The sequence below is a fragment of the Pararge aegeria genome, chromosome 15, assembly GCF_905163445.1.
Source record: "Pararge aegeria chromosome 15, ilParAegt1.1, whole genome shotgun sequence".
Classification (NCBI taxonomy): Eukaryota; Metazoa; Arthropoda; class Insecta; order Lepidoptera; family Nymphalidae; genus Pararge; species Pararge aegeria.
The window spans coordinates 16,574,805-16,601,478 of NC_053194.1; the positions used below are offsets into that span (position 1 = coordinate 16,574,805).

The 26,674-nt window shown below is 36.3% G+C and overlaps 2 protein-coding genes across 3 annotated transcripts; one reads left to right on the plus strand and one right to left on the minus strand.

The window, feature by feature from the left end:
* Positions 1 to 1,579: 1,579 nt before the first annotated feature.
* On the minus strand, positions 1,580 to 20,674 carry LOC120629990 (proteoglycan 4-like). 2 transcript variants are annotated; one of them, XM_039899103.1, is made up of 9 exons: positions 20,330 to 20,674; positions 18,871 to 20,117; positions 16,299 to 16,414; positions 15,119 to 15,282; positions 14,224 to 14,391; positions 12,974 to 13,083; positions 11,574 to 11,741; positions 4,777 to 4,897; positions 1,580 to 2,125 (listed from the first exon to the last, which is right to left on the minus strand). In XM_039899103.1, the coding sequence occupies exons 2-9, from the start codon at positions 20,074 to 20,076 to the stop codon at positions 2,043 to 2,045; spliced, it is 2,136 nt and encodes a 711-aa protein (XP_039755037.1). In that variant the 5' UTR covers positions 20,077 to 20,117; positions 20,330 to 20,674; the 3' UTR covers positions 1,580 to 2,042. The 2 variants fall into 2 exon arrangements, with proteins under 2 accessions (XP_039755037.1, XP_039755038.1); XM_039899104.1 differs by having other exon boundaries at positions 11,604 to 11,741; positions 20,330 to 20,673.
* Positions 20,675 to 22,118: 1,444 nt separating this feature from the next.
* LOC120629759 (protein PBDC1) lies at positions 22,119 to 25,543 on the plus strand. Its single transcript, XM_039898785.1, has 3 exons — positions 22,119 to 22,323; positions 22,413 to 22,511; positions 25,093 to 25,543. The coding sequence occupies exons 1-3, from the start codon at positions 22,321 to 22,323 to the stop codon at positions 25,480 to 25,482; spliced, it is 492 nt and encodes a 163-aa protein (XP_039754719.1). The 5' UTR covers positions 22,119 to 22,320; the 3' UTR covers positions 25,483 to 25,543.
* Positions 25,544 to 26,674: the final 1,131 nt, after the last annotated feature.

Genomic DNA, 26,674 nt, shown 5'->3' on the forward strand with positions numbered 1-26,674 from the left:
TTGTGATCTGTCAATTTAGTCTAGTTTAGAAATTTCTATACAGCTAAACTTACATTTATCTATGCCCATAGTTTTAGTTTACTTTGGTGTAGATTTTTCCAATTTCATTGTTACAACTTTTATAACGTTTTCACATTCATCACAAATCGAGGTAGTTAAAGGTAAGAACATATTCTTATTTCATAAAAGTTAATATCCTTATAATTTCATCAATTTATTTGTGAGCCTTAATACCTAGAAATGCTTATCTGTAGTATTTTAAGGCATTTAATTTAACCAGGTTAAACACCAAACGAGATGGTGTCCCATAATTTTGTTGGCAGTCCTTCACCGCGTAACTAACAGTTAATACCGCGTAAGTGCACTTTTGCAAATTTCTTGCGCGTGAGAATGTCAATGGTTGTTTCAAATAAGTATTTATTTTCGTTAGACTTCGTTTAGATGTCGACTGTGGTTAACTATTCGATCGCGTAGAAGTAAATGACAATTATGTACAAAATCGAAAGAGCCCAATCTAGTTTTGTAACTAGATGTAGTCACCATACTGTTTCCCAGTTACTGTAGTTACAATAATGTTTCCCAGTATTATTACTAGATGTAGTTCCCATACTGTTACCGAGTTACTGTAATTACAATACTGTTTTCCAGTATTATGACTTGATGTAATTACTTTTTTGTAAATTTAAAATGCATGCACATTCGGAACCGACAGGATTTGAACCTTCGACTCTGGCAATCGCAGCCTGAGCGCTTTCTCCAATTAACCTACGGCTCTCCTACCGTCGATGCCGAAATTAGTATTTGCCTTTTACATTAGTCTTATAGCGACTGTAGATGTAGTTACCATACTGTTTCCCTAGATGGCGCCCTTTTCGATTTCCTACAAATCGTACTGACGACTAATTCGATATCGAATTTCGTTTTCGAAATCTTTCAACATTTGTTAGAATGCTGTGCTGCGTCGACCTACAAATAATATTGTAAACCTTTCATAAGTTCTTGTTTATTTAAACGATTATGATTTATTACTTAAACGGGAATCATATCGGGCATCTATATTAACTAATATTATTAACTAACACTTGGGAGGCTTTAGGCATTTCGTTTCATTTGTTTTTAAGGCATTCTTTGTTTTATACAAGGTGTTTTTGAGACAGGTATTATTTAGCAGTAACCCAAACTTATTATCTCAGTAGATCTGGAGTCTGAATTTACGTGATTTTGTTCATTTTATTTGAAAAGCAATCAAATGTCCACTTACCGCGATGCTTCTCATAAGGAAAAAAAAGGATTGTATGGACTTGAATAATATTGTTTTATACCCCGATTGCTGATATAGTAAGCCCGCTTTAGAAAAAGACACCCTGTATATTAGGTACATATGATAAAAGAACAGTACAAACACGTACGGCAATTGTCGGTGTATGCCCAACAGCAAAAGCTATTTAGACTGGCTGGGTCACAGACAGACACGATTTTATCACCAAACCCCACGCACCAACTAGTTGGGCATACACATACAATATTCAGGCGAATATACATCGTTTCTTAAACTTAAGTTGACAGAGTGGTACTTATAATAATTAGAATTCAAAGCTTCTAACGGATATTCTCGTCGGTGTATGTCCGACAAGCTTCAGATCTATGCTGTAATATGCATTCATAATTATAAGTACCAAACACGACACTTCAAATAAAATATGTATTAAAATAATTGTTCTTGCTTCTGCAAAATATTGATGTCATTGCGAATAAAGTTATATATTAATGGAAGTTAATTCTTTTTTGTGAAAAACAGGTTAAACAGTTCCCATCTGATACAATAACATTGTCTCTATGCTTTGGCGCATGCGTTATGCGCTCTGTATGACGTGCACGCGTTACACGTGTTTCTGTGTGACGTGAGCACTTTACATCTGTTTATGTGATACATATACACGTTACATGTGTTTCTGCGTAACATGTACACGTTACTTGTGTTTCTGTGTGGCGTGCGTGCGCTACGCTCTCTGTGTGACGTCCGCACGCAAGTATTGTGTGTGTTATTTCTTCAGCGATCTGCGCGAACGGCTCGTTTTGCCGGTCGAAGTGGAAGGTGTTGGCACTATAGGGGTTGATTTATTTTCTGAAACAAATACAGTATATCTTTAATCGTGAAAAATAAGCGAACATAAATTTAACTAAATCATACATAGCGGTTATTTAGAATCTCAATGCTAATTTCTACCAATAAACACTATTGTTGTAATGCTGTGTTCCGGTCTGAAGGACGTGGTTTCCGGTGTAATTAAGGACAAATCAGTCTTAAAAACTACGCGTCAAATTGATGGACACAGGGCGGCATGCTGTAGGACGTAAGACGTACTAGGTCACATACAATTCATCGTTTAAAGGAAATTACATACAATTCTACAATAAACTACCAATTGACATCTTGGAGATGTCTCTTAAAAAGTTCAAAGTTTGTATTAAACGTAAGCTTATAGAAAAGTCCTATTATAGTATAAAGGACTACGTAATCGATAAAAAAGCTTTGGTGTAAATTATTGCTCTAACCAGGTTGCTCTTCTAATAATTTTAAATGACTGAGATGGTGATAACACAAAAAAAAAAACACCCGGCTAAGTTTGTTGTGGGCTTCTTCTTAGACCAGGACGCGTTTGGAACCCTCGTAGCTTTAGTTTTATGTTTATGAATGTGGTTATCGCCATAATCTCACTACCGTGTAATTATTATGTACGCATCAAAAGTGCCACCTATGGGGGCCTACTTGAATAAAGATATTTTTGACTTTGACTTTGACGTGCACCTTGCCTGCCCTGTGAGTATGTGGGGCCGCTTAGTCCGCCAATTATTACTAAAATAAGAACTTAATAGATTTCATGCCGGTAGTACGAGATGTGAATAGATTAATAATTTAAACCTCATTATAAAACACACAGCATATTAAGATTTTCTCAAAAGCAAGCAACGGATCTTTCTCCTCTGGTGCTGCAGAGTCTGAGAGAAAACCTGCTAGCATGTTTGCCTTCATTTTTTTTTAATGGTTTAAAAACAGTGACTGGGCGCTTTACGTCATACCATACCCATAACATAACAGAGTGCCTAGTGTTATTTTCTAACAATTCGATCATGTGAAAGTTAACCACGAATTGTGTTTTTTACAATTTGTATTAAGTTATAACTTTCTCTTTCTCTCTGCTCACACTCGCTCTCATTCGATTTCATACGAATCTAAATTACCTTTCATACGATCAATTAGGTACCCCACCGGCTAGCATGGGCAGGAAACAAAGACACGTTGACTGCTGCCTAACATTAACAAATACGGTACGCGAGTGCGGCAGGATAACACGCTAGGCGTGTTTTCAGCACTGGTGAAGCGTATTCGAAACAGGCGCTACGAGCATGCGGCCCCACACGCCTGGCGTGTTTAAACTTATCGCGACAGCTATGCGGCCTTTACGCAACAGGTGTGTTATTACATCACTCGTATTTTCTCATTTATTTATTGAATAACATGAAAACCCAACACTTGTCGCATTTCAATAGCAATTTGTATTTTTTTGTTGGATAAAATGGAATAAAACTTTAATGTAGTCAACACATTTTCTTTTTTTCATAAATAATTATTTTCTAAAGAGCTTTAAATATAGTGGCTTTACATCTGGTAGGTACACTATTTTACTATATTCAAAATCGCGGCAACGTTAACCTGTGTGTAACTTGTGAATGTCATTTACGAATCATGATAAATAAATAAGTAAAAAAACAGTATTAAATACCTACTTTCATACGAATGCGGATTGCCGACAAAGAAGCAAATTTTAAAATAATATGCATTTTAAATATAATAATCCTTCCAGTAAATATACAGGACCATTGTTAAATTTACTTTTAAATTCGAAACAATAGTAACTCATTACTGAGTAGTTTAATGGTACCGCTGGCCGCACCGATAAGGTTTATTCAAGACGATAGGAAAAATAAGGATGCGGATGCATCGTTTTGTAATTCTGTCGGTATAATGGAATGCAAACCGATATTTATAAAATAAATTATCGACGATACCCATACCAGTGAAAATAGGGCAGGCGAACTCAGGCGTACAAATATTAAAAAATATACAAATAGACGTCAAACTTATGTTGCGGATACCTTTATTGCAGAAAAACATTTTAGAGTATGCTAAAATATACGACGACGATCCTATATCGATATCAATATCTATTTCGCGTCCCTATAAAATCTTTTAAAACAATGCAATTATCTAGGTATTATTTAGTGATCGATGGTATTATACATCGATCACTAAATGTTTTTTATATGAACTTGTTAGTTATACGTGTGATGATCGATTCTCTCGATGGCATGGGACTTATTAAGAAATCTACACTCATGTATAATGATTAGAGAACTCACAATACAACGAATTTTAAGTAGGTATATTGTCTAATATATAATAAAACGTGATTGCGTTAACGTTTAACTAATATTTAATAAAACGTACTTGCGGTAACGTCTACGTATATACTGCTACGTATATACTGCTGGCCTTTACGCAACAAGAGTGTTAAATCCCCAAACAAGGTATAAAATCAACGTGTCCACCTGCTTAAGCACGGTGACGGGGCATAGAAGTTTACCCCCGTTTATTATAACACGAAAAAGAGAGTTAGATCCCGGAGAGTTAATCGAGCTTTGCGAGAATATAAAGAGAGAGAACTCTCTTGCCCATGCTAGCCTTTCTGATCGTAATAAAGAAGTGAGGATTACCCTTGGCAGCGCGTCTTCCTTTCCGCGGCGTAGATACAGGTGTTTCGACCTTAGTCGGTTTTGAGGGTGTCCGTTTTGATGGCGTTTTCGCCTTAGCCTTCTCCGTCAACGCTGTTGCCGTCTGGAAGCGTTCAGATTGCAGTAGGTTTTGTTATTAAAAACATATCTATTCACATTACTTTACTTGAAGCCCACAATTGAGCATGCTACTAATAAATTTGGTATGATTATCATAGTTCGTGTATCGCTTTCTTTTAGGTTTTTTTTATATTTTTAAAGGACGATAGCTTTTTCGTACACTTAACAAAAATATCATTATGAATCGATAATTATATTTTACAGAATATTGTCATGAATAACATATATTTTATTTTGCTGCAAAGAATTTTATTTGTTTTATTCCAGTACAAGTTAGCCCTTGACTGCAATCTCACCTTGTGGTAAGTGATGATGCAGTCTAGCATGGTAGCGGGATAACCTGTTAGGGAGTATGGTAGTCATACGCCTAATCGGTTTCTACGGATATCGCACCGGAACACTAAATCGCTTAGCAGTACGTCTTTGTCGGTAGAGTGGTAACTAGCCACGGCCAAAGCCTCCCACCGGACCAGTCCAGGGAAAATACATAGACTATTAGTAAAGTTACTTTGATTTTATTTATTTTTCAACCTTCTTAATGATTAGATTCGGCGGCCATTTTTCTTTCTTTTCATCATCATCATCATCTGTCTGCGCCTTTTCCCATCATCTGGGGTCGGCTCTCCTTGTCAGTTTCCTCCATTCAAGACGGTTTTGAGCAGTTTCCGCGTTGATATCATTTAGCTTCAGGTCATTTTGGACCGTCGTTAACCAGGTGGCGGGGGGTCTTCCGCGCCCACGCTTCGTCGTCGGTATGTCCAGGGCTACTCGTACCATGTGGTCTGCGGGTCGTCTGACAACGTGTCCATACCAGCGCAATCGTTTTTCCTGTAATTTATGAACGATGGGAGTGATTCCATAACTACCTCTAACATACTCGTTCTTGATTTTGTCGAGGCGGGTGACGCCCGCTGACCAGCGTAACATGCGCATCTCAGTGGTGTGTAACTTTGTGCTGTGCTTTTTGGTAGCGGCCCAGCATTCCGTACCATACAGTATGGCAGGGCGGATTGCAGTTTTGTATAGTTTCCCTTTGATCTTTAGGGGCATTCTTCTGTCACACATTACGCCTGTGAGCTGTCTCCACTTATTCCAGCCAGCTGTAGTACGATAAGTCACGTCATCGTCAATTTTACTATCGTTGCTTATTATGGATCCGAGGTATTTGAATTGCTTTACTGTGGGAATACGAGTATTATTAATATAGAATTTAATTTGGGCGGCGTCGGTTGTACCATCGAATATGCAGGACATGTGCTCAGTTTTTCCTCGGCTGATTCTAAGACCATTCTCTTCCAATGATGTTATCCAGAGATTTAATTGGCTTTGTAGCTCTGCAACAGTGTCAGATATGAGCACGACATCGTCTGCGTACAAGATGTTCCAGGGTACGGGTCTTTGACAGTCTTTCGTGAGATAATCCATGGTCACATTAAATAACAAAGGACTAAGTGCGGAGCCCTGATGTACTCCGACTTCAATTGCAAACCCATCACTAGTTCCAGCGGCGCTTACCACTTGAGTGGTAACATTGTTGTACATGTCCTGTATTAGACAAATGTATTGTTCGGGAACATTTTGTGCTCTCAGCGACTGCCATATCAAATTTCTGGGAACATGGTCAAAGGCCTTTTCTAAATCTATAAAGATCATGTGTAGGTTGGACTTGTTAATCTTCGCTTTTTCAAGCATGATTCGAATGGTTTGTATAGCATCGGATGTACCTTTGCCCGTGACAAAGCCGCACTGATTGGGAGTTAACTCAACGATGTCTCTTATTCTATTATTAAGGATTCTTTCCCAAATTTTGAACGTATGCGACATAAGTTTTATGGCCCTGTAGTTATTGCAGTCCCTGACATCTCCTTTGCCCTTATAAAAAGGTACTAAAAAGCTTTGTCGCCATGAGTTCGGAATAGGCTGACCAATAACTAGTTTATTAAATAGTTCAAGCAACCAGAGTTCTCCCAGTTCTCCTAATCGCTTCCAGATCTCGGCTGGAATTTCATCAGGGCCTACGGCTTTATTGTTCTTCATTTGTCTGATTGCCTTTTTGACTTCATCTATAACAATGCATGGGACAGGACCTTGAACTGGTGTAGGCTTCGCGCTTTCATGTTTTATGGGGTGGGACACGTTTAGAAGATGCCGGTAGTATTCCACCCACCTATCTCTTATGTGAACGTCTTCTGTTAATATTCTATTGTTGGGATCTTTAATGTATTTTATCGTGCTGTAATCCTTGGTATTGTTGTTTCTCGTCTTTGCAATTTAATGTATATCAACCTCTGACTCTGCCGTCTCCAGCTTTTCATAAAAATCACGATTGGATTCGCATTTAGCAATTGCAACCTGTCGTTTAGATGTTCTCTTTGCTTCCTTATATAGATCTAAGTCAGTCTGATCCTCCGTGGTCTGCCATCTCTTAAAGTGCTCCTTTTTGGTCTTCACTGCTTCTTTAACAGTGTCTTGCCACCAGTGAGTTTCTTTAAAGGGGCCTTTTCTGGGCTTTGTTCGCCCTAGGTGTTTTTCGGCGTTGGTTCTACAGAAAGGTTCAAACTCACCCCACATATCGTTTGCGTTGCGATCTATATTGTTCATGGAATCAAGTTTTTCAGCGACAGTTGTAGTAAGCATGTCGCCACTTGCCTCCTCTAGGCGCCTCCATCTTATTTTAGATGATATTGTTACGTTGGATTTTAGTGCTTTTGGTAACCTATAGGTTGCAACTAATAGTCGGTGTTGGGTGGTCATAGGTTCCCCTGGTATAACCTTGCAATCTTTATACCGTCCCAAATGGTTTCGCCTTGCAAGGCAAAAATCTATTTGTGTTGTGTGTCCGCCACTCTTGTAAGTTATGAGGTGAGTGTCTTTTTTTTTTTTTTAAAGAAAGTATTAATAAGAGCAAGATCACAGTCAGAGGCGAACTGTAGAATGCGGTCACCATCACGGTTGCGGTTTCCGTATCCAAACCCGCCGTGACATCTATCGAAATAGTTATTACTCGCTCCGATATGACCATTGAGATCACCCCCGATATGAATGGCTTCTTTTGGCGGTATTTCCGTTACAAGCTTGTGTATGTCTTCCCAAAAAGAATTTTTCTTTCTTTTAAACTATTAAATTATTAAATGTAAAAAAAATGTCGTAATACCAAATTTTGTAGTAACATACAGTTAAAGATAGAAACACATCAAACACCGACCAACTAGCACGAAGGGTTAATAAGGGTTAAAGTTCTATTACAATTGTATAATGCTTATAGTGGGTAATTCAAGTTATAGCCGCCGTCAATCAGTGGCGTGCACAGGGTTTTTGGCCAGGGTATGCATAAAGAAGGAAGATGCCGTAAAATGGAAAAATCCTTCGAATTTATGAATTAAACAAAAACTTTAGGGTAGGCAGTGCTTTTGTGCATGTACGAAGTGCACGCCGCTGCCGTCAATAAGTGATCCAAGAACTAACAGCCGATATTTTTATGTGTTAAAAACGGCTGTAAAGTAATGTAAAGATGTACATCACATACATATCTACATACATCTTATGTATGTAAATATGTTTTAAAAACATTTAGAACGAGTAAAACGTTACATAGTTTTTTATTTTATTACTGGTTTCTGTACTATTGTTTTTAAACATACTTTAAAAAAGTATAAGGAAGTGAAGTATAGTTATCATACAGCTATAATAATGCTTTAATTTATTAACCTTTCGTCCTAGTAGATTGCACACATATTTTATGCCAAATTTCGGGTATACCAGAAATTTTCATGCAAATTCATTAAAAAATTTACTATATTTTTTTTTAATGTATTTGGAATAGTGTTTCTATCACAACGAAAATTATATATATACCGATATTTGATACATTTATATATCATGCAATATTGACATGCTTAAGAAGTTTAGAAAAGATGAAACAAAAATAGAGAGAAGAAATCGCAAATCACAAGAAATTATAATAAAATAAATACAATAGGAAAGAACATTGATTGTTTTATAAAATAACCATAAAAACAACACAAAAAGCAAGCGATGATAAATGGGGGTGAATGATTCATCTACCCTTATTTACATAAACAAAGTCCTTGGTAAAGGGGTTACTAAAAAGCGACCTAAAATAATACCACGGTACTCAATATAGGGAAAAGGTTAAAATTAGCAGTCAAATTACATTTAAATGGAATGTGCCTGTAAACGTATGTGTTATTTAAACGTATTATTTTTTTTAAATATTATCTAATAAAAACACAGCCGACGGTTGTCACCGCGTAGTTTTTATGAAAACCTTGTAATTTCTCTAAAAGTACTGTTTCCAGAAAAAGTTGTGCAAAAATAGCTTTTCCCCAACATGAATTAGGCATTAACAGATCGGCATACCACTTTACCAACTAATCTAGTAGTGATGAAGAATAGTTAAAACTATTCTGAATGTACCTCAAAAACGACATAACCAAAATGGAAGAAATTTGAGTTTTTCCCATTGAAGAACAAGGTGTCAGTTAAATATCTCATTACATAAAGTTGTATTAAATACTTAAGGATAGTACTCATCCAAATTATTTAAATGAATGAATACACTTTTATTATACACCAAAGAAAAAAAGTAGTTACAGAGATATAAATATAGAGCAAGAGAGAGTACATTTTGGTGGCCTTATCGCTACATAGCGATTTCTTCCAGGCAACCAAAGGCGTGAAAGGAAAAAACACAGAAAAGAGGTAGGTGGTGTAATCAATAAGATTTAAAAAGAATTAATATTCTTTTTTTGGAAAAAATATGGTATGCATGTTAACATTTTTTTCATTTGACGCCTATTTTGTCATTCAAATGGGATTCCAAATTTTGGAAAAAAATAATAAAGCTTTGAGATAGTGGAAGATAAAGATAGTGGAATTAAATAAAGTCAAATGTCAAATTACATAACTTCATTCAACTAGGCATCCTGTATATAAATACAAGATTGTATATAATCCTGTATGTAAAAAGCGTTTCGAGACTACTGCTATATGATTTAGTTTTTTTTTTAATAAACAGTTAGCACTTGTCTGTGGTCCCACCTGAAGGTAAGTGAAGATGTAGTCCGAGATGGAAACATGATCACCTGGCAGCTTAGTTTCTTCACAGTACGATGTATGAAAACTCCCCCTGGACGGATCTAGTTAGTACCCATTTTACCAAATCGGGGTATTAAACCTACAACCTCACACTTACAAGGTTTTGTTACAATTTGATATTCATGTTTCTTCCTTCGACTGTACCAAAAACACTTTTTCACACGGATTTCTTCATTCTGATTAAAACTACCCAATTTTTAGTAGGTAATGGTGGTGAAATGCAATGGGTGATGTGAGATAAAAGAAAATAAAATTGTACCTCAACCCAATCATAACCGGCAATCACCGTAACTTTCATATATAGCATGCACAGTTTTATCATAAAAAGTACAGCCACTCGTTCATTTCACTCAAATCCATCCACTAACTAACGACTCATAACAATTCATGCCAGCACACCGCTTCAGTTTGGTTCGTCTGAAATTCTTAAATATATTAATTGATTCATTGACATCATTGATTTGGAACAGAATTTTACTTTCGAATGTTGATTAAAGTCACTCCAGTTGAGAGAAGAGATCTTTCATGAAAGAGACATGCAGTTTTAAATACAAAAATTGCTGTCTAAAACTCTCACTAACAGCACAGTATAAATAGATACAGTCAACGCTTTTGATCAAATGCCGACATTTTCTTGACAGCAGCATTTTTTATTATTCTTTTAATTGACTACAAGTTAGCCCGTGACTGCAATATTATCTGGTGATAGATGATCATGTCTTTTACATACCTTTATATAAATAATTATTGTTTGTACATACTTTTTTATGTACTACGTACATATGTTTTGTATTCCACTTCTTTAATGTTATATTTCATAGATTTTTTATTTTTTTATATATACTTGAAATAGAAAACAAAGATTCATCATCATCATCATCAATCACATCGACCCATCGACCCGGTAATGGGTCTCCTCCCACAATGAGGAAGGGTTAAGGCAGTAGTCCACCACACTGGCCTAGTGCAGATTGGTGGACTCCACACCTTTGAGAACATTATGTAGAACTCTCAGACAATACAGGTTTTTTCCCTCACGATGTTTTCCTTCACATATGAAGCAAGTGATAATTTAATTACTACGCACATAACTGAAGTGAAGTCGACCTACTACCAAATGCGCTATCACGACCGCTTCAAACAACCGTTTTAAACAAAGATTACAAATTTGCAATAAAAAGATGTAAACTCTTAAGTTTACCGTACAAAATCTACGCGAAAGAGATATATTTTTATAACAGCCATAATGAGCCATAATGAAACTACCGAGTTTCTTGCCGGCTCTTCTCGGTAGAATCCGCTTTCCGAAACGGTGGTAGAGTCACTACAAACATACATACTTAACGTTTCAAAAGTGATTATAAAGTAGGCCTACTTGAAATAAATGAATTTTGAATTATAATAATTACTATGGTGAAGTTAGCAAATGTGTCCCAAATCAATGACAACTGCCCTAATTGGCGGAGTTGAGGCAGAACCAAACGTCCGCGTGTACGGACAACACGTCAAACAGAGTGATAAGATGGGCGATAGATACGTACATGTCTATATATCCGTCGGACTATGCCTACCTTGCTACTCGCCCCACTGGGCGTACTACCTGCGCCTTTGTGCCGCGCCTGCACCTCCGGGGGGGGCGCTTTGGTGACGCTTTTCGGACTGCGTTTTGGCGTCGTTCGCGCCTTTTTGCTTGGCGTTGCCTCGCTTTTCTGTTGGAGACGCAAATCAATAGGGTATTTGACAGTATTAAAATTATCCCATACTGGTATGTATGTAAATTGATAAACGACTAAGACACCGGAAGGTATCTTTGCATCGTTTGAGTCCATGTAGGACTGAAGTGTACCGATAATGCAGTAGTATTTATATCAAAATAACCACCAACCCAATGTCATGAACATTGGTTGTTAATCAAATATAATTTTAATTGTTTCCTGAAAACTAAATATTGGATAGAAGCAGGCGTTACTTTGCGGAAATCCATAATATATTATGAAAAATTAAGCTTGATTTCCTATACTCCGCAAACAGCAGAAGAATCTGTGTGGTGTAATTTATAATTTCTCTTATCTTCAATCCGTATACTCCACACCAAACAGATACTTCGAGGATCTGTTAAGTATTTGTTTGGTGTGGAGAGATCCTTCAAAGAGCACCATGCCAATTCACTTGCTGTTTGCGGAGTATAGCAAATCAAGCTTCATTTTCATAATATCTTGAAATTATCTAGTAACTAATTAATAATTATTGTAAAATACTAATCAATTTAATAAAATATCTGGCAAATATGAATTTATAGTTATCAAAAGTTTGGTTATTTACCCACTATGTAAAATTACTGTAACAAAATACCTTATTGTACACTACAGAAACTTATTATTGTGACATAAAAATACTTAACTTAAATCTAGGTATGCACAAAAAGGCGGTTTTATCGCCAAAGTGCAAAATTGAATAATTAATAGGTAAAGTATAATTTTTCAATTACCAACGCTAAATGATGGACTGTTACGACACAAGTTGTTAAATAATAGAAATAACCTCATTACTAGGAAAGCAAAGGAAAATTTCAGCGTAAAATCCTCACGATGTTTAAAACGCCCTCACAATGGAATTGGTGCATATAAAAAAAAATATGTGTGTAATCTGGATAAGTATTACCGTTTAATTATTTGTGTGTATGTAATGATAGGAAAACCGAAAAATCCTAAGGTTGCCTAGAAGAGGACCGCCGCTACGTGATAAGGCTGCCTTTGGTATCCTTCTTTAATTTTTTTTTTTCCTGTTGTCTCTTATTTTTGTGGTGTAGAAATAAATAAATAGATATAAAAATTTGTGTAGACAACTTTATAATTGTGAATTCTAGACTTATGTCGAGCATTCCTTGTGTTCTCTTCTTCTTCTCATCTTTAAATTAAGACGATGTAGTGATATCACTTACCGCAGTCTCGCTAGCGTCTCTATCGGCTTTTGGTGAGGACTTGGAGCTGTTCCGTTTGCGGGTGGCTTTCTTCTCCAGTTGCGACTCGTCTGTGTACAGCGATAGGTCCACTGAGACAGACGTACAGTTGAATTTACACTTTTATATACATAGGGCAACCAAGTGGCTTACATCCTTGCAATTTTATTTTTTATTTATATATATGTTTACTTAATACTTAAAATTTGTACAAAAAAAACAACATACATACACTAATTAAGTAGCCGCTTATAAATGATTAAAAAAACACATACTGTTAATAAAGTCAAAGTCAAAGTCAAAGTCAAAAATATCTTTATTCAAGTAGGCCCACAGGTGGCACTTTTGATGCGTACATAAGAATTACACGGTAGTGAGATGATGGCGATAACCACATTCGTAAACTTAAAACTCAAGCTACGAGGGTTCCAATGGGAAAACGTATGAAGTATCTTTACGTAGAACAATTGAAAATTCTATGACGACCTCCATGGCGCAACGGTGAGCGCTGTGAATTTAAGCAGGGTCCCGGGTTCGATTTTACGTTAGGTGCAATTTGGGAATTAATAATTTCTGAATCTTCTCTAGTGGGAGGCTCTGGCCGTTGCTAGTTACCACCCTACCGACAAAGACGTGCCGCTAAGCGATTTAGTGTAAACTGATTAGGGATATGACTACCATACTCCCTAACAGGTCAGCCCGCTAACATCTCAGACTGCATCATCACTTACCTCAAGGTGAGATTTCAGACAAGGTCTAAGTTTTAGAGGAATTACAAAAAAAATCTACAGGATGCTCCTCCGTGAGCTGCAGATGGCTGGCACAACTCTGTTAGACAACATCAAATTAGTCACTGGAAGCAATCAGCCCAGGACTCTTGGAACTCCCTACGAAAGACCTATGTCCAGCAGATGTTTCGATCAAGGTGATGATGATTTCTTAAATATAGTTCAACGGGTACATACCACGATAATATTTACGATAAAGAACACGAAAGCGGTTAGTCAGATTTTGCCCGTGCTATCCAACTTGACATCTCGTACCTACGCATTCCCGTCGTGACCACGCTCCATGCAACTGGGTCGGAATATCGACATATCCAAAATATTATCGTGGTATGTACCCGTTGAACTATATTTGAGAAATGTTGATACCACAACCACGAAAATCTTAGTTTAAAATCTTTGCTGATGATGATGATGATGAAGGTGATGAAACTACACTCTACATACATCCATCAGGGTGCTCCTCCGTGAGCTGCAGATGGTTGGCTCCGCTCTGCTCTGCGCGTAACGCACGCTGCAGTATCGACTGAACGCGCGCGCGCTCGCCCGCCCGCAACACTTGCGCGCCGCCGCTCGCGCGGTTAAGCGAGAGCGTTGTTAGAACGCACTCCATATCTAGAAAGATAATAAATCAATCAATCAAAAGCCTATACCTGCACGGCTAGCCAGGGCAGGAGACAATAATATCCCCGAGGAAAAGATAACATTTTTTCGTCTCCCACAACTTTATCAACTCCACTCACGCGTGGAACACAAGTGGAAATAATATCCAAATAATATATTTGTAAAAATAAACAGGGTTAAACTTCTATTCCCGTTAATTATAACCTCTATATATATATATATGTGCTAAGCGGCTGGACCGATTTGAATTAATTTGGCACCCTGGATGGTGTACATTCAGAAATCAGCCTGACATATGGCGCTGGGGTCCACTAGTATATATATAACGATACACACATCTAAACCCAACTAGATCACTGATCAATATTTTTAGGTATAAAATACATATATACTTTTAATAAACTGATAAACACCCAGATAAGAAAAACATTCATGTTCATCACACAAACATTTAGGACTTAGAAAGCAGGGTCACTCTCTGCCCACTGCGCTATTCGGCCGTCTGATTGTGCTGCAACCATGGATTTCTTCCAACTGATATAGGTTTTTTTTTGTGTATTTCTACTAATTTTCTAGCATCATTTAGCTAATATGGCAAAACGTGGCATTAATAATTACCGTTCCAAAACTTTTGATCAATATTTTTATATTCTTCAACGGATTTCTATGACCAACAAAAAAAAATTATAATTTTTCATATTTTACTTATAAATTTTACCTGTAACATCGTAGAAATCTGGTTTGTAGGTTTCCCCAGAAGTGTCAGCCTTGTCCTGTGAAAGCCAGCGTATCTTAATCTTACGTGTGGAGCGGTACACATTCTGCACTGCCTGGCACACGTAGAACCCTCCCTCTGCGTTACGAACTGCCAGATATTCGTTTCTGAGAACAAAGTCTATCATAAATGGCTGACATACAGACATATACACATAATAAAACAATCATAGGTGTACTTTAACTATGCAAGACTAAAATTGACAGTTTAGAACACAATGAGTGATGTGACAGGACTTTTGCCCCCAAAATTCAATGAATAGTAACTGAAATTGTCTGATATAAACTCAATTTTAATCAGCCAAAATAAACTTTACATCAAATAATCTAAAATGATCTTTTGATCTGTTTTACATGTTTAAAAACAACTCCATAGCTAAGGAAAATTAGTCTGCCAACGTGACAGAAACATAAGTCAGTCAGTTTTTTGTAACACTGTTGAACAAAGCATAGTATAAAGCGTTCATTATCGTCATTCAACGCACTCTAGGACAGCAACACTCTATTCCATGAAAGGTGGACAGCATTGTTCCGTAAATTGTTGAGGTACTCTGAGAATTTTGAATGACCTTTACTTAAATATTTGCAGATAACCACTATAGTACAGTATAATAATATGATGTCTTATAATTTTTAATGTCATCTTTCTACTTCCTACTAACAAGATGTAAAAATTAATAAATGGGGTATGACTGGTGCAAATTAAGAATTCATTTATTTTATACAAAAAAAAAATTATAGATGTTATTTCTGTAAAATTACATTACACTGTGGAACCAAATGCCTACGTGTGATTTACAATGTCGGGTCAGTGACCGCACGATAGAGTAGTGGTTCGCGCGCGTTTGCAGATGTTACATTATATTACAGAGTAGTAACAAATAGAGTATGTATCTATTTAAAATATTGAATATTTAATATTTACAAACTATCGTGTTTTAAAAAAAGTTGCAGAACGAAAGTTGTTAGTTTTAATGTAAACTACCATAGGCTGAGAACTTTCGTGTATTTTTAATTCAACCCTGCATAGTTCTCACATAGTCTATAATTCTACGACGATACAACTACTAGTTAGCAACTGTCAAAAAGTTAGACCATAGAGAGACTGGAAAAAGAAATCTTACTTGTAGAAAACAATTAGCTTATCATCATTTGCCTTGGTCGGCGTGGAACGGCCGGCCGAAGCCGACAATTTAGTAGCCATTGCTATTTCTGGAGTCGGAGACTGGTAAAGTTGCACCTGAAAAAGACACATAATACATAAAGTAGTAAGTAGTAAGACTATTTGGTGTGTCTATATTATTTTTTTAAAAATTAGTAAATTAAATATGGAAAAAAAATATTTCTCTGCACACACACACAAAGAAAATATCTTCTAATATTATTTCGCCCTACCTTCGCACAGGTATAAGTCAGAAAAAGATATTTTAGTTAATGTGATGTTATTTTAATTTATGTTTTAGAAAATATTATTTTTTGCTACGTACAATAACTAATTAGGCTTTAATTTATAAATTAAATTAAGTTAATGCCTAATTAAAAAAGACCTTTGAAAAATAATCTAAACAATGGTGAAAACTGCATCAAATTCAAAAATGTTTTATTCGACCTTATCACAGACACTTATGAAGCGTTGTGTGAAGTTGATAACTGCATTCGTATACTTTAAACTAAAGCTAGGAGGGTTCCAAACGCGCCCTGGTCAAAGATGAGCCAAGAACAAACTGAGCCAGCCATCAAAATTGGCGGCGCGCCTAAAACTTTATTTTAGAGAAAAAGAGATCTATCAACTTACATGTAACATTTTTCTATTTAGTGTTTTTTTTCTTGTCGAACTATGGTGGTTATAAAAGTACGTTTTAACATTATTTTTTGAATAATAAAAACACTACACTCTTAAAAATAATTTCCTTTTTATATTTTTATTTACTCTAGTGGAGTGATTTTTTTCTAATTTAAAAAATATAAAGTACATTCAAAAAACGAATATGTAATGAAAAGATCGTTCGCAAAATAAGACTAGTAAGAAAAAATCGAGTAGGTATTTTGAGACTCATCTTGTATTGCTAAGTTAAAGATTTTATAATCTAAAATGAAGAGACTTTCAGTATGATAACTTTGTTATTATGTTATTTTGATGACCTGACTTATAAGCGGAAGCGGGAATTTGTGAATTTATAATTTCTGATTTTATTCCGGTCTGACAAAGACGTACCGCAAATCGATTTAGCGGTCTGGGATGACGCCGCAACCTGGGTTAATATAACTGCCATATACCTAACAGGTCTACTACCACGTAACCTGATAGGTTAGATTGCAGTCAAGGGCTAATCTATAGTGGGAAAAAAGCATAGAATTAGTCCAAAAATTTGTCACTTCACTACTTCTATATTTCCGTACAATCATTATTCATCACTTACGAGCTATCAGCTAACATTGAAGTTAAGTGATACCAACCTTCGACAAAAAACAATATACAGGTTCATACCTACTGAGCGACTATTTATGACTCAATAATGTTTTATATTACGTGCAGTGCCAAAATGTACCTTAATGCCCTAACAACAGAGCGACATAAATCTCAGTACGATGTGTAAATCGGCATCGTAAAACATCGTAAAGTAAATGCGTAAAGACTAATCGGCTAGTAGGTATAATATTTAGGGTCTGAGCTTAGTGGAGACATGATATACAACGTGTAACAGAATTACCAAATAATATTAAAGGATAAATAAGTATATTTCATAAGGAATCACCCTGTAAAAAAAAAAACAAAAGAAGCATATTTATTTTTTCATACAAACGAATTCAAAACATTTTAAGTGTTTAGCTATGACAACCCTATTGATTATAAAAGAATGACACACGCATTGTACTAACGCTACACGACGCGTACCTGTTACAGTTACAGGAGTCACATAATTCTAATTTTGCAAGTGATGTTAGAGCTGTATCTGATTTCTTTTAGTGGAAACTATTGCAGTGGTTTACTCAAAAACTATTAGGTTTTCGGTTTAACAGATAAGTCTCAGAGACAGTACATAATATACCTCCACAGCCCGTGAAACATTATTTTGGCTTTCATTTACACGTTGTACATACCATAAATTATCCATAAAAAAAATAAGAATTTAGGTCCTTTGTGCACTAGATGGCTCAGCCGCACTTCTTTGTCGGTAGGGTGGTAACTAGCCACGGCCAAACCCTCCCACCTGACCAGACTACAGAAAATTATAAATTCCCAAATCGAAACTGCCAGGCATTGAACGCGGGAACTCCTGCTTAAATTCAGTAAGGCGGTTGTTTATATCCACTTTTTTTGTTTATAAAGAGGAATGTTTTGCCTTAAAAATACTATATTGTATAATACAATAAAAATATTATTAAAAATAAAAATATTTTGTATTTACTTACCTTTATTTCATTAGGTGTTAGTATAATTTTTTTTTTAATTTCAGGTAAAATAAATAAATATATTACGACAATAAACACATCACCCCAAAGTAGGCATAGCTTATGTTATGGGTACTAATATAACAGTTGAATATTTTATGAATAATATACACAAAAACTGACAATATACAGATTACCGACTTATATGAAATGATGAGTTAATGTTGTCAGCAACCTCTGCAATACTATATCTACTTTTGGACTATGTTTAAAACCTTATTAAAACTGATGTTATTTATTTACCTTTGTTCTATTCCTTTTAGTTTTAGCATCTGAAGTCCCAGCATCATCAGCCAGCTTTTTAGATGGAGTTGCCCCATCAAGCTTCTCTGACAGCTGCCGTCTTTTCCTCATAGGAGGTGTCACTGTAGCCAACTTTAAAGTGGACTTCGGAGTTAATTTCACTGCAGCTTTGGATAGTATTTTAGTCTCTGGTTTCTTTTCTTCTACTTGTTCATCTTTTTGTGGTGTCTCTGGCTCTTCCTGTTTAGGTGGTTCAACTTTGTCTGGTTCAGTTTTTTCAATTTTCTGAGGTTGTGGGTCACTTTTTACCGGTTCTTCAATAACTTCAACTTTCTTTTCTTCTTTTTCTACAGAAGCCTCTGGTTTTGCACTTTCCTCTGCTTGCTTCTGTGGAGAAGGTGGCTTTTCCTGACTCTGATTTTCGTTAGCTGACTCAGGGACTGGTTTACTATCACTTTGTGATGGTGCAACATCTGCAGTAGGTGCTGGTTTGGGCTCAATGGGTTTTGAGGGAGATTTTTCTGGAGGCTCATTTGCTGTAGCCACTTTGGGTTGTACGGGGCCATCTGTTTGACTGACAGGTAAAGTTGCTTCAGGCTTCTGTGGGGTGCTGGGAGTGCTCACTGGTTTTTCGGGAGGCTTAGGTGTGCTTGGTGAAGTTTTAGCAATGTCCTGTTTTTCCTGCTTGGGTTCAGGGTTCTGTGGTTTGAGTGTGGCGGGTGCATTGGAACCAGACTTAGGAGAATCTACAGTGCCATTTGCCTGGCCAGTGGAATCAGGCTCTTTCTTTTCTGGGGTCCTTGTGAGAGCGAGTGGCTGTGACACTGGGAGCTTGTCCTGAACTAAACTAAGCGGCGCGCTGGTGCTGGCGCCCTTGCTGGGGCTGGCGGCAGTGTTCACGGGCGTGGCAGGGTGGGTGGCCAGGGAGAGGTTGCCGTGGTGGCTCATGTTCTGCGCCATCTGCGCCATGTTGGCAGAGACGGGAGCCATGGACGGCACGGCGTGCGAGGGCGGCGGCGCGCTCGGAGCGTGCTGCGACAAGTTCTGCACGTTGATGCTGTTGGGGAGGTGCAGCGAGTTCTGAGCGCCCTGAGGAAGGCCTACCGCGTGGTTGGCGGTGGCGACGTTTCCTTTCGCGGGACTCGCCTGCCCGCCGTGCTGCGGCACCCCTGGTTGGGGTAGCACTGGTTTTAAAGCAGAGTTCATATCAACTAAAACTCAATCGCTTCGCCTCGCCGCGACGAAAGCTGAAACATAAAGGTAAGCTTATCGTATTTACGCTGTTGTTTTCAACAGTTGGAGCGCCGAGGTGTCTTTGACCCAAAACAATTCATACATAATCTTGTCTATGTATAGGCGTACGCGCGCAAGACTGCCGCCGAGGCGACTCGGCCCGCTATTTGGGACTTTTCTTCTTCAATCGACGCTAAAGGAATAAAAAATTAAGTTCAAAAGTTACCACTAGCGGAATCGTCGATGAAAGCTCATGAAATTGGTGTGTTGCAAGAGCGGTGGAGATAGCCGCAAAAAATATGCGTTGCTATAGCTAAGAAACTTCCGCAAGACGAGACCCCGCCGTCGGCACTGATTGGAATGATGCAGTCATCAAACGACGCGCACGGACACTTGACCTCACTCGCGGCACAGTAATTCCATGGTTAACGCTTTTTATCACGAATTAGCACACACCGAATTCACTAAAAGTCATAGAAATCTTTCAACAAGTAATAAATGCACAGTAGTTTAGAGATGGCGTCGGCCTAACGCGCATGCGCCACCCTCTTTTTTCTCTCCTCCAATGAAATAATAGATTTGCACGATGTTGGAACGAGTTTCTCCGAAGTGACCCGACAATATTTTTTATCTTCCTCTTGCTCAGAGACAATTTTCATACCATTCCTACAGCTATCTTACTTTATTGACAGTTGCGTACAATAAAAAAAATTCGATTTCGAACTTTTAGAGGGATATTTTTTCTAGGACATTTGAATTCTTATTGTATAAATATAGAATACAAAAATATTTCTGTTATTTTAGTGCCATTTTTACATTCATATGCTGCCTCGTTAAATCCAGTTTACAATATTTAAGAAAGTTTGAAGTCCCGAAGTTCCCGAACTTTTGTCCTGGCTTTATAAAATGATTAGTGAAGTAAAACACTATAAACCTCATGTTTCGTTTACTATGTTATGGAGGCGTTACCATAACGAAATTATAAAATTTTGTCACAATATTGTTACAAAATCTAGCAAATGTTTATACATGATCTGAACATCAGTAGGAGCGGTACAGACATGTAGGTATTATAGTATTTGTAATCTTGTACATATTCATTATTGTTTTAAAATTATTTTGTAACTGCGGTATAGCAGCAATATCACTCTATGTAATGAAGTAATAATAATAACGTCCTAAAGAGTATTCCTAACAGAAGCAGTTTACAAGGCTGCATAAAATTTGTAATTCATTTCAGGGTTTATCATTTTATAACAAATCACCGGATTAAATCTTTGTCTCTCAATAAGTTCAAAGTTTATATAAAACGTAACCTTATAGACAACCCTATTATAAAATTAAAGATTACATGTATGATAAAAATGATTGGGTATGAATTGTTATAACTTCATAGCTCCAGATTTTATTTACTCGACTGTGAGATGGTGATTACAAAAAGAAAACCTGACTAAGTTTGTTGTGGGCACTTCTTAGACCAGGGCGCGTTTGGAACACTGCTAGCTTTAAGTTAACGAATGCAGTTATCACCATTACTAACATTAGTGTTACATGTTAAATCTATGAAGAATTTATAAGTGCCTGCGATAAGGTCTACATGAATAAAACATTTTTGAATTTGAATTTTTGAATTTAGAAGAATATTCTTCGAGTTGAATCGTTACAACCTCTACGTTTTTATAGTAATCGACATTTTTGTATTTAAACAAGTTAATAATAGCACAAAGTTAAAAAGATATGTTAATCTCACGGACGTAAACCGTGAATAAATTTTATTGTTAAGTGCATAAAACAAAAATACTTATACTTTCAAGCTCATAAAGAACTTAATAGCAAATTTGAATTATATAACAATGCAAAATATGGTTCAAGCGTGGTTTCACAAATGGTAATATTATAGATGGACGGTGGATCAGGACGGTTGTCTCGATCATTTTTTTATTTGCTCTGAGGTTAATACTTTAAATAATAATCTGTGATTCAGTTATTTTCTACCATACCGTGCAAAAAAGGTGTGATATTCGTCTGTGTTATTTGAAAATTTGATTTGGATCTGTCTTTGTGAAGCGTGATTTTATTTTTCTGTTTTTAACTTTCTATTTCGGTCAATATTTGTAGTGATATTTCTATATATTTGGATACGATTTTCCACTTAACGAGAGCCGGCTAAGCTATTTTACAAGTCGAGCTAGCCTGCTTTAGACTGCTACGTCGAAAATGGCAAGTACATACAGTTATAGTATCTTAATTGCTAAGATCAGCAATTTTTCGTTCTACGGTCAGCTTTACTATAATTCTATGTATTTCAGGATGTCCTTACGAGGCCTGCTGAAGAGTTTGGCAATGACGAGACGCTGGAACACCTTTGGGCGGCCAGGGCTATGGAGCATAGTGATATTTACTTTAACGTGAGTTACTTGATTATGTGTATATTCTTTAGATTAGCTGCTGCCACTGTCTCGAGATCGTGCAGTCGCGAGGCATGCAGGTTGAGAATTAGAAAAGTGCATTGAATAAGCTGCATTTTGCACATAAAAAATGTAACTTAAACGGGGTAAATAGCGCCATATCACTATAGTAGAAAAATTCTATTATAATGTTAAGGATTACTTAAAATTCAAAATTCAAAATTTATTTATTTCAAGTAGGCCTAATATAAGCACTTTTGAAACGTCAAGTCTGTCTGTTTGTAGTGATTCTACCACTGGTTCGGAAGGCAGATTCTACCGAGAAGAAGACGGCAAGAAACTCAGCAGTTGCTCTTTTCCAACATCAACAATTTACATTTTGCATTTTAACATTCATTTTTCTATCTTGTGTGAGCTGAAAGCGGAGCCGGAAGCTTCCAAGCAACCTTGTCATTAAAAAATTCATCAATTGTATTGTAACCTCGCTGTAATAAGTGTGTTTTAACAAATTCTTTAAACTTGTGCATTGGCAGGTCCAAAATCACCTTAGGAATCATATTATAAAAGCGTATACTCAATCCCACAAATGATCCCTGTACCTTAAGCAGACGATATGCAGATGACACTAATTTATGACCATTTCTTGTAAGTCGACTGTTTATGTCCACTTTTTGTTTATAAATACTAATATGTTGTCTTACAAATACTATATTGTTATAAATATATTGTGAAGCTACAGTAAGTATGCCTATTTCTTTAAACTTCTCACGGAGGGATTCGCGTGATTTAAGTTTATATATTGACCGTACAGCTCTTTTCTGCAATATAAATATAGTAACTTAAACTTAAACGCTCTAACTGCTCTTACTTCATAGCTTAATATACATTTACTGTGATGGTAGTAACAAATAAAAATAACCTGGCTAAGTTTGTTGTGAGCTCTTCTTAGACCAGGGTGCTGGAACCCTCATAGCTTTAGGTTTAAGTTGGCGAACAAAGTTATCAACATCCCCTTATAATTATGTAAACATATATGTATGAACGCTTCATAAGTGCCTGCCTACATGAATAAATAAATTTTGAATTTGTTAAAAATGGTGTGTACACCATTTATAATGGTACAGTACCTATAGCTATATTGTGGACTCATAAAATTCATGGGCTGTTCTAGTCATTGTCATTAAAGGACCAATGACTTGCATTCACTAAATAGTTCTTAATAGTATGAGATTTGCATACTTTTAAGTACTGCAAACTTGCAATTGTAGAACCAATTTTGAGCATAAAAAATTGCAATCAAAAGGTTAATCATGAGGATATAAATTAATAAAGTTGAAGATCTAAAATAAACAAGTGTAATTAATATTTTTTTGAATGAACTACATGGTAGCAATCACCTGATGGAAAGTGATAATGCTAAGATGGTAGTGAGTAATCTATTTTGAGGGTTGGCAGTTATATCAATTGGCAATTGCGCCCTGGATACAGAAGCATTGGCCGACCACCAGCTAGATGGAGGGAAGATATTGTAAAGGCAGCAGGGCAGAACTGGATGCAGCTAACCAGCAAATCCAGCAGTAGACCAACATGGTGTGCAAATGAAGGCCTTAGTCCAGCAGTGGACTGCAATAGGCTGATGATGATGAGTTATATTGAAACCATAGCGCAAGTCTTTATTGGCAGGGTGGTAACTGGCCACAGCCGAAGCCTCTTACCTGACAGGAGTAAATTCAGTAAATATCAAAATATAACTTTTGAATGTACCACTTTTAAATGAGGAACAGGAGAACTACTATGTTTCAATAAATAAATTGTATGAGCAATAAATTGAGAAAACAAATGGTACCAGAAAAACTTAAGTTTCCTTTGGATGATGATCCAACATTTTTTTTTTGCGTGCTTAACTAATCTGCAGTCAGTCTCAATGCTAAAACCACAACAATATTAAACAATTAACTTTATCTGCAATAGAGTTATACAAATGTGGAATGCCTTGCCTGAAGATGTAGTGACTGCAGAATCACTGAATCAGTTTAAGAATAGACTGGATAAACATCAAAAAGACAAAGAGCGCAAGTAATGATATAGACGCATCAGCGAAAGCTGCTTAGTCTATTATATAATAATAATAATAATAATAATAATATGAGTTATGTCAAAGTGTCAGTTTGCGAAAGTGTTTGTTTATTTGTTTGCTTGTTTGCATGTCCTTCCTTTACACCCTCAATAGCAACCAATAATCAAGATATTTTTGGCATTGAGTAAGTTAAAAGGATAGATCATTGGCAATCTACCCTCTATGCACGTTTCGCTCCGAAACCGGAGCATCCTCAGGAGATGTTGACATTGTTGATTATTTATTGTAAAAGAGGGTTACATTACCTCCCACCTCCTCACATTACCTTACCACATCTGTTTGGTGTGGAGTATAAAGATTGAAGAAATTATAAATTACGAAAGATTGAAGAAATTAAAAATACTCCTGCTTTTCGCTGAGTACAACTAATTAAGCTTAATTTTCATAATATACCATGATGTTCTGCAAAGTAACAGCTGCTTCGATCCAATATTATCATTTCAGGTTCTATGCTCAGTAGACACAAGATGGCTACGATTGACGCCCCATGATGACCTTATCTACAATCACTTCAGACAAGATTTCCCAGACTTAGACGTATCATACATAAAAGAAGGTGAAATCAAGAACAATACAAACAAAGCGAAATGGCGTGTGTACTGCGAAAAGTTTAAAAACATTGTCGAAGACTACAGTTTCGGTACACTAATGCGTGCAGACACCAAGGGTGATTATTCAGAGCGAAACACAATTTTAGTGCCACGTGTGCAGTTTTATGCGATAGAAATCGCTAGAAATAGAGAAGGGCTGAATAATGAAGTTAAAAAGAATTATAAATGCGCGTCCAAAGCTCACATGGACGCACAGAATAATGCGGCGGAAATCGCTGCGTGAAATTGCAATTTAATATGATCAGAAGCCTTGATTTTTTGCTTTTACTTTTAAGCACCTGTCACTTCATTTTGGATCATTTTAATAGTCTACAGTTTGTATGGACATATCAAACTGAAAGGTCTATGAACATTATGGAAAACAAAAAAGAATTGTATGAGACGAAGCTGATAGTGTCAGGTTTCTGAAATATAAGCTATCAAATGTTTACTGTTGGTCTATAAAAAAAAAAAAGTGGAGTCCTAAGGAATGAATTACCTCAAACGCCTTCAAAATGTAGGACAACACTGTAAATATTTAGACAGTTGGTTACTTTTTGATCCTGACTTGAAACTTATTTCAGAGCCAACTTCTAACAATTCAGTTTCAAGTTTTACTAAGACCACTTAAACTTGATAGCTTATTTTCTTATAAATCTGATTCTGTAGAATATTTTATCTCATAATATTTTTTTTATTATGGCCACCTACTGATTAATATACATTTTTAATGTTGCTCCCATTCCATACAAAAATATTTTAACTCCTTTCTTTCCAATCGGCCTACTTACAGATGTATTATAAACTTTATATTTTTCTGAATTAAAAAAGTTATCTTACTTTAAACTTAAAATTAAGGTCATAACCTGATATGATATTAAGCCCAACACTATTTAAGAGGGTTTTTCTTTTTATTATCATCTCACATTGCCATTAGGGTTTTGTAAGCTACATCTTTATGTATGGTATAGGCTATCTATACAAATGTATGAAGCTTCATATTTTATTTTAAAATTATATAATTTCTGTGTTATAGTTTTTTTGCCTGCTGTTGATACAAACATTCAATGGATTTCAGAAAAATTGCCTAAATGTTCTCAAAAAAAAACTGGCTTCCGTTAGTATCACATTGAAACATACAAACTTTTCAGCTTTATAATATTAAGTATAGATAGTTAGATGTGTATTCAATACTTTTTGCCCGTTTTCACTAACGACGAACAAGGGATTGCATATTCTGAAAAGATTCCTAGACATACATCAACCGTCCACAAATAGTTATCACCTAAAGAGTTGGTGAATCGTTTTTTTTTTCTAAAGACGTCGCCTATACATTAGGCATTCTATTTAAGCGATGCCTAGTTATAAGTGAAATCGGGCATTATACAACGTGTAACCTAATTACGAAATAATATTGAAGGATGCATATATATATT

Bases quoted from the DNA above. Each gene is read 5' to 3' on its own strand.
- LOC120629759 (XM_039898785.1), top strand. The intron at 22,512-25,092 runs GTGAGTTACTTG...TTATCATTTCAG, and splicing joins ATAGTGATATTTACTTTAAC to GTTCTATGCTCAGTAGACAC.
- LOC120629990 (XM_039899103.1), bottom strand. From the start codon at position 20,076: ATGAACTCTGCTTTAAAACCAGTGCTACCCCAACCAGGGGTGCCGCAG. The intron at 13,084-14,223 runs GTATGTAGAGTG...CGTCTGTCTCAG, and splicing joins GGAGGAGCACCCTGATGGAT to TGGACCTATCGCTGTACACA. The intron at 4,898-11,573 runs GTACGTATCTAT...GAACGCTTCCAG, and splicing joins TCCGACGGATATATAGACAT to ACGGCAACAGCGTTGACGGA.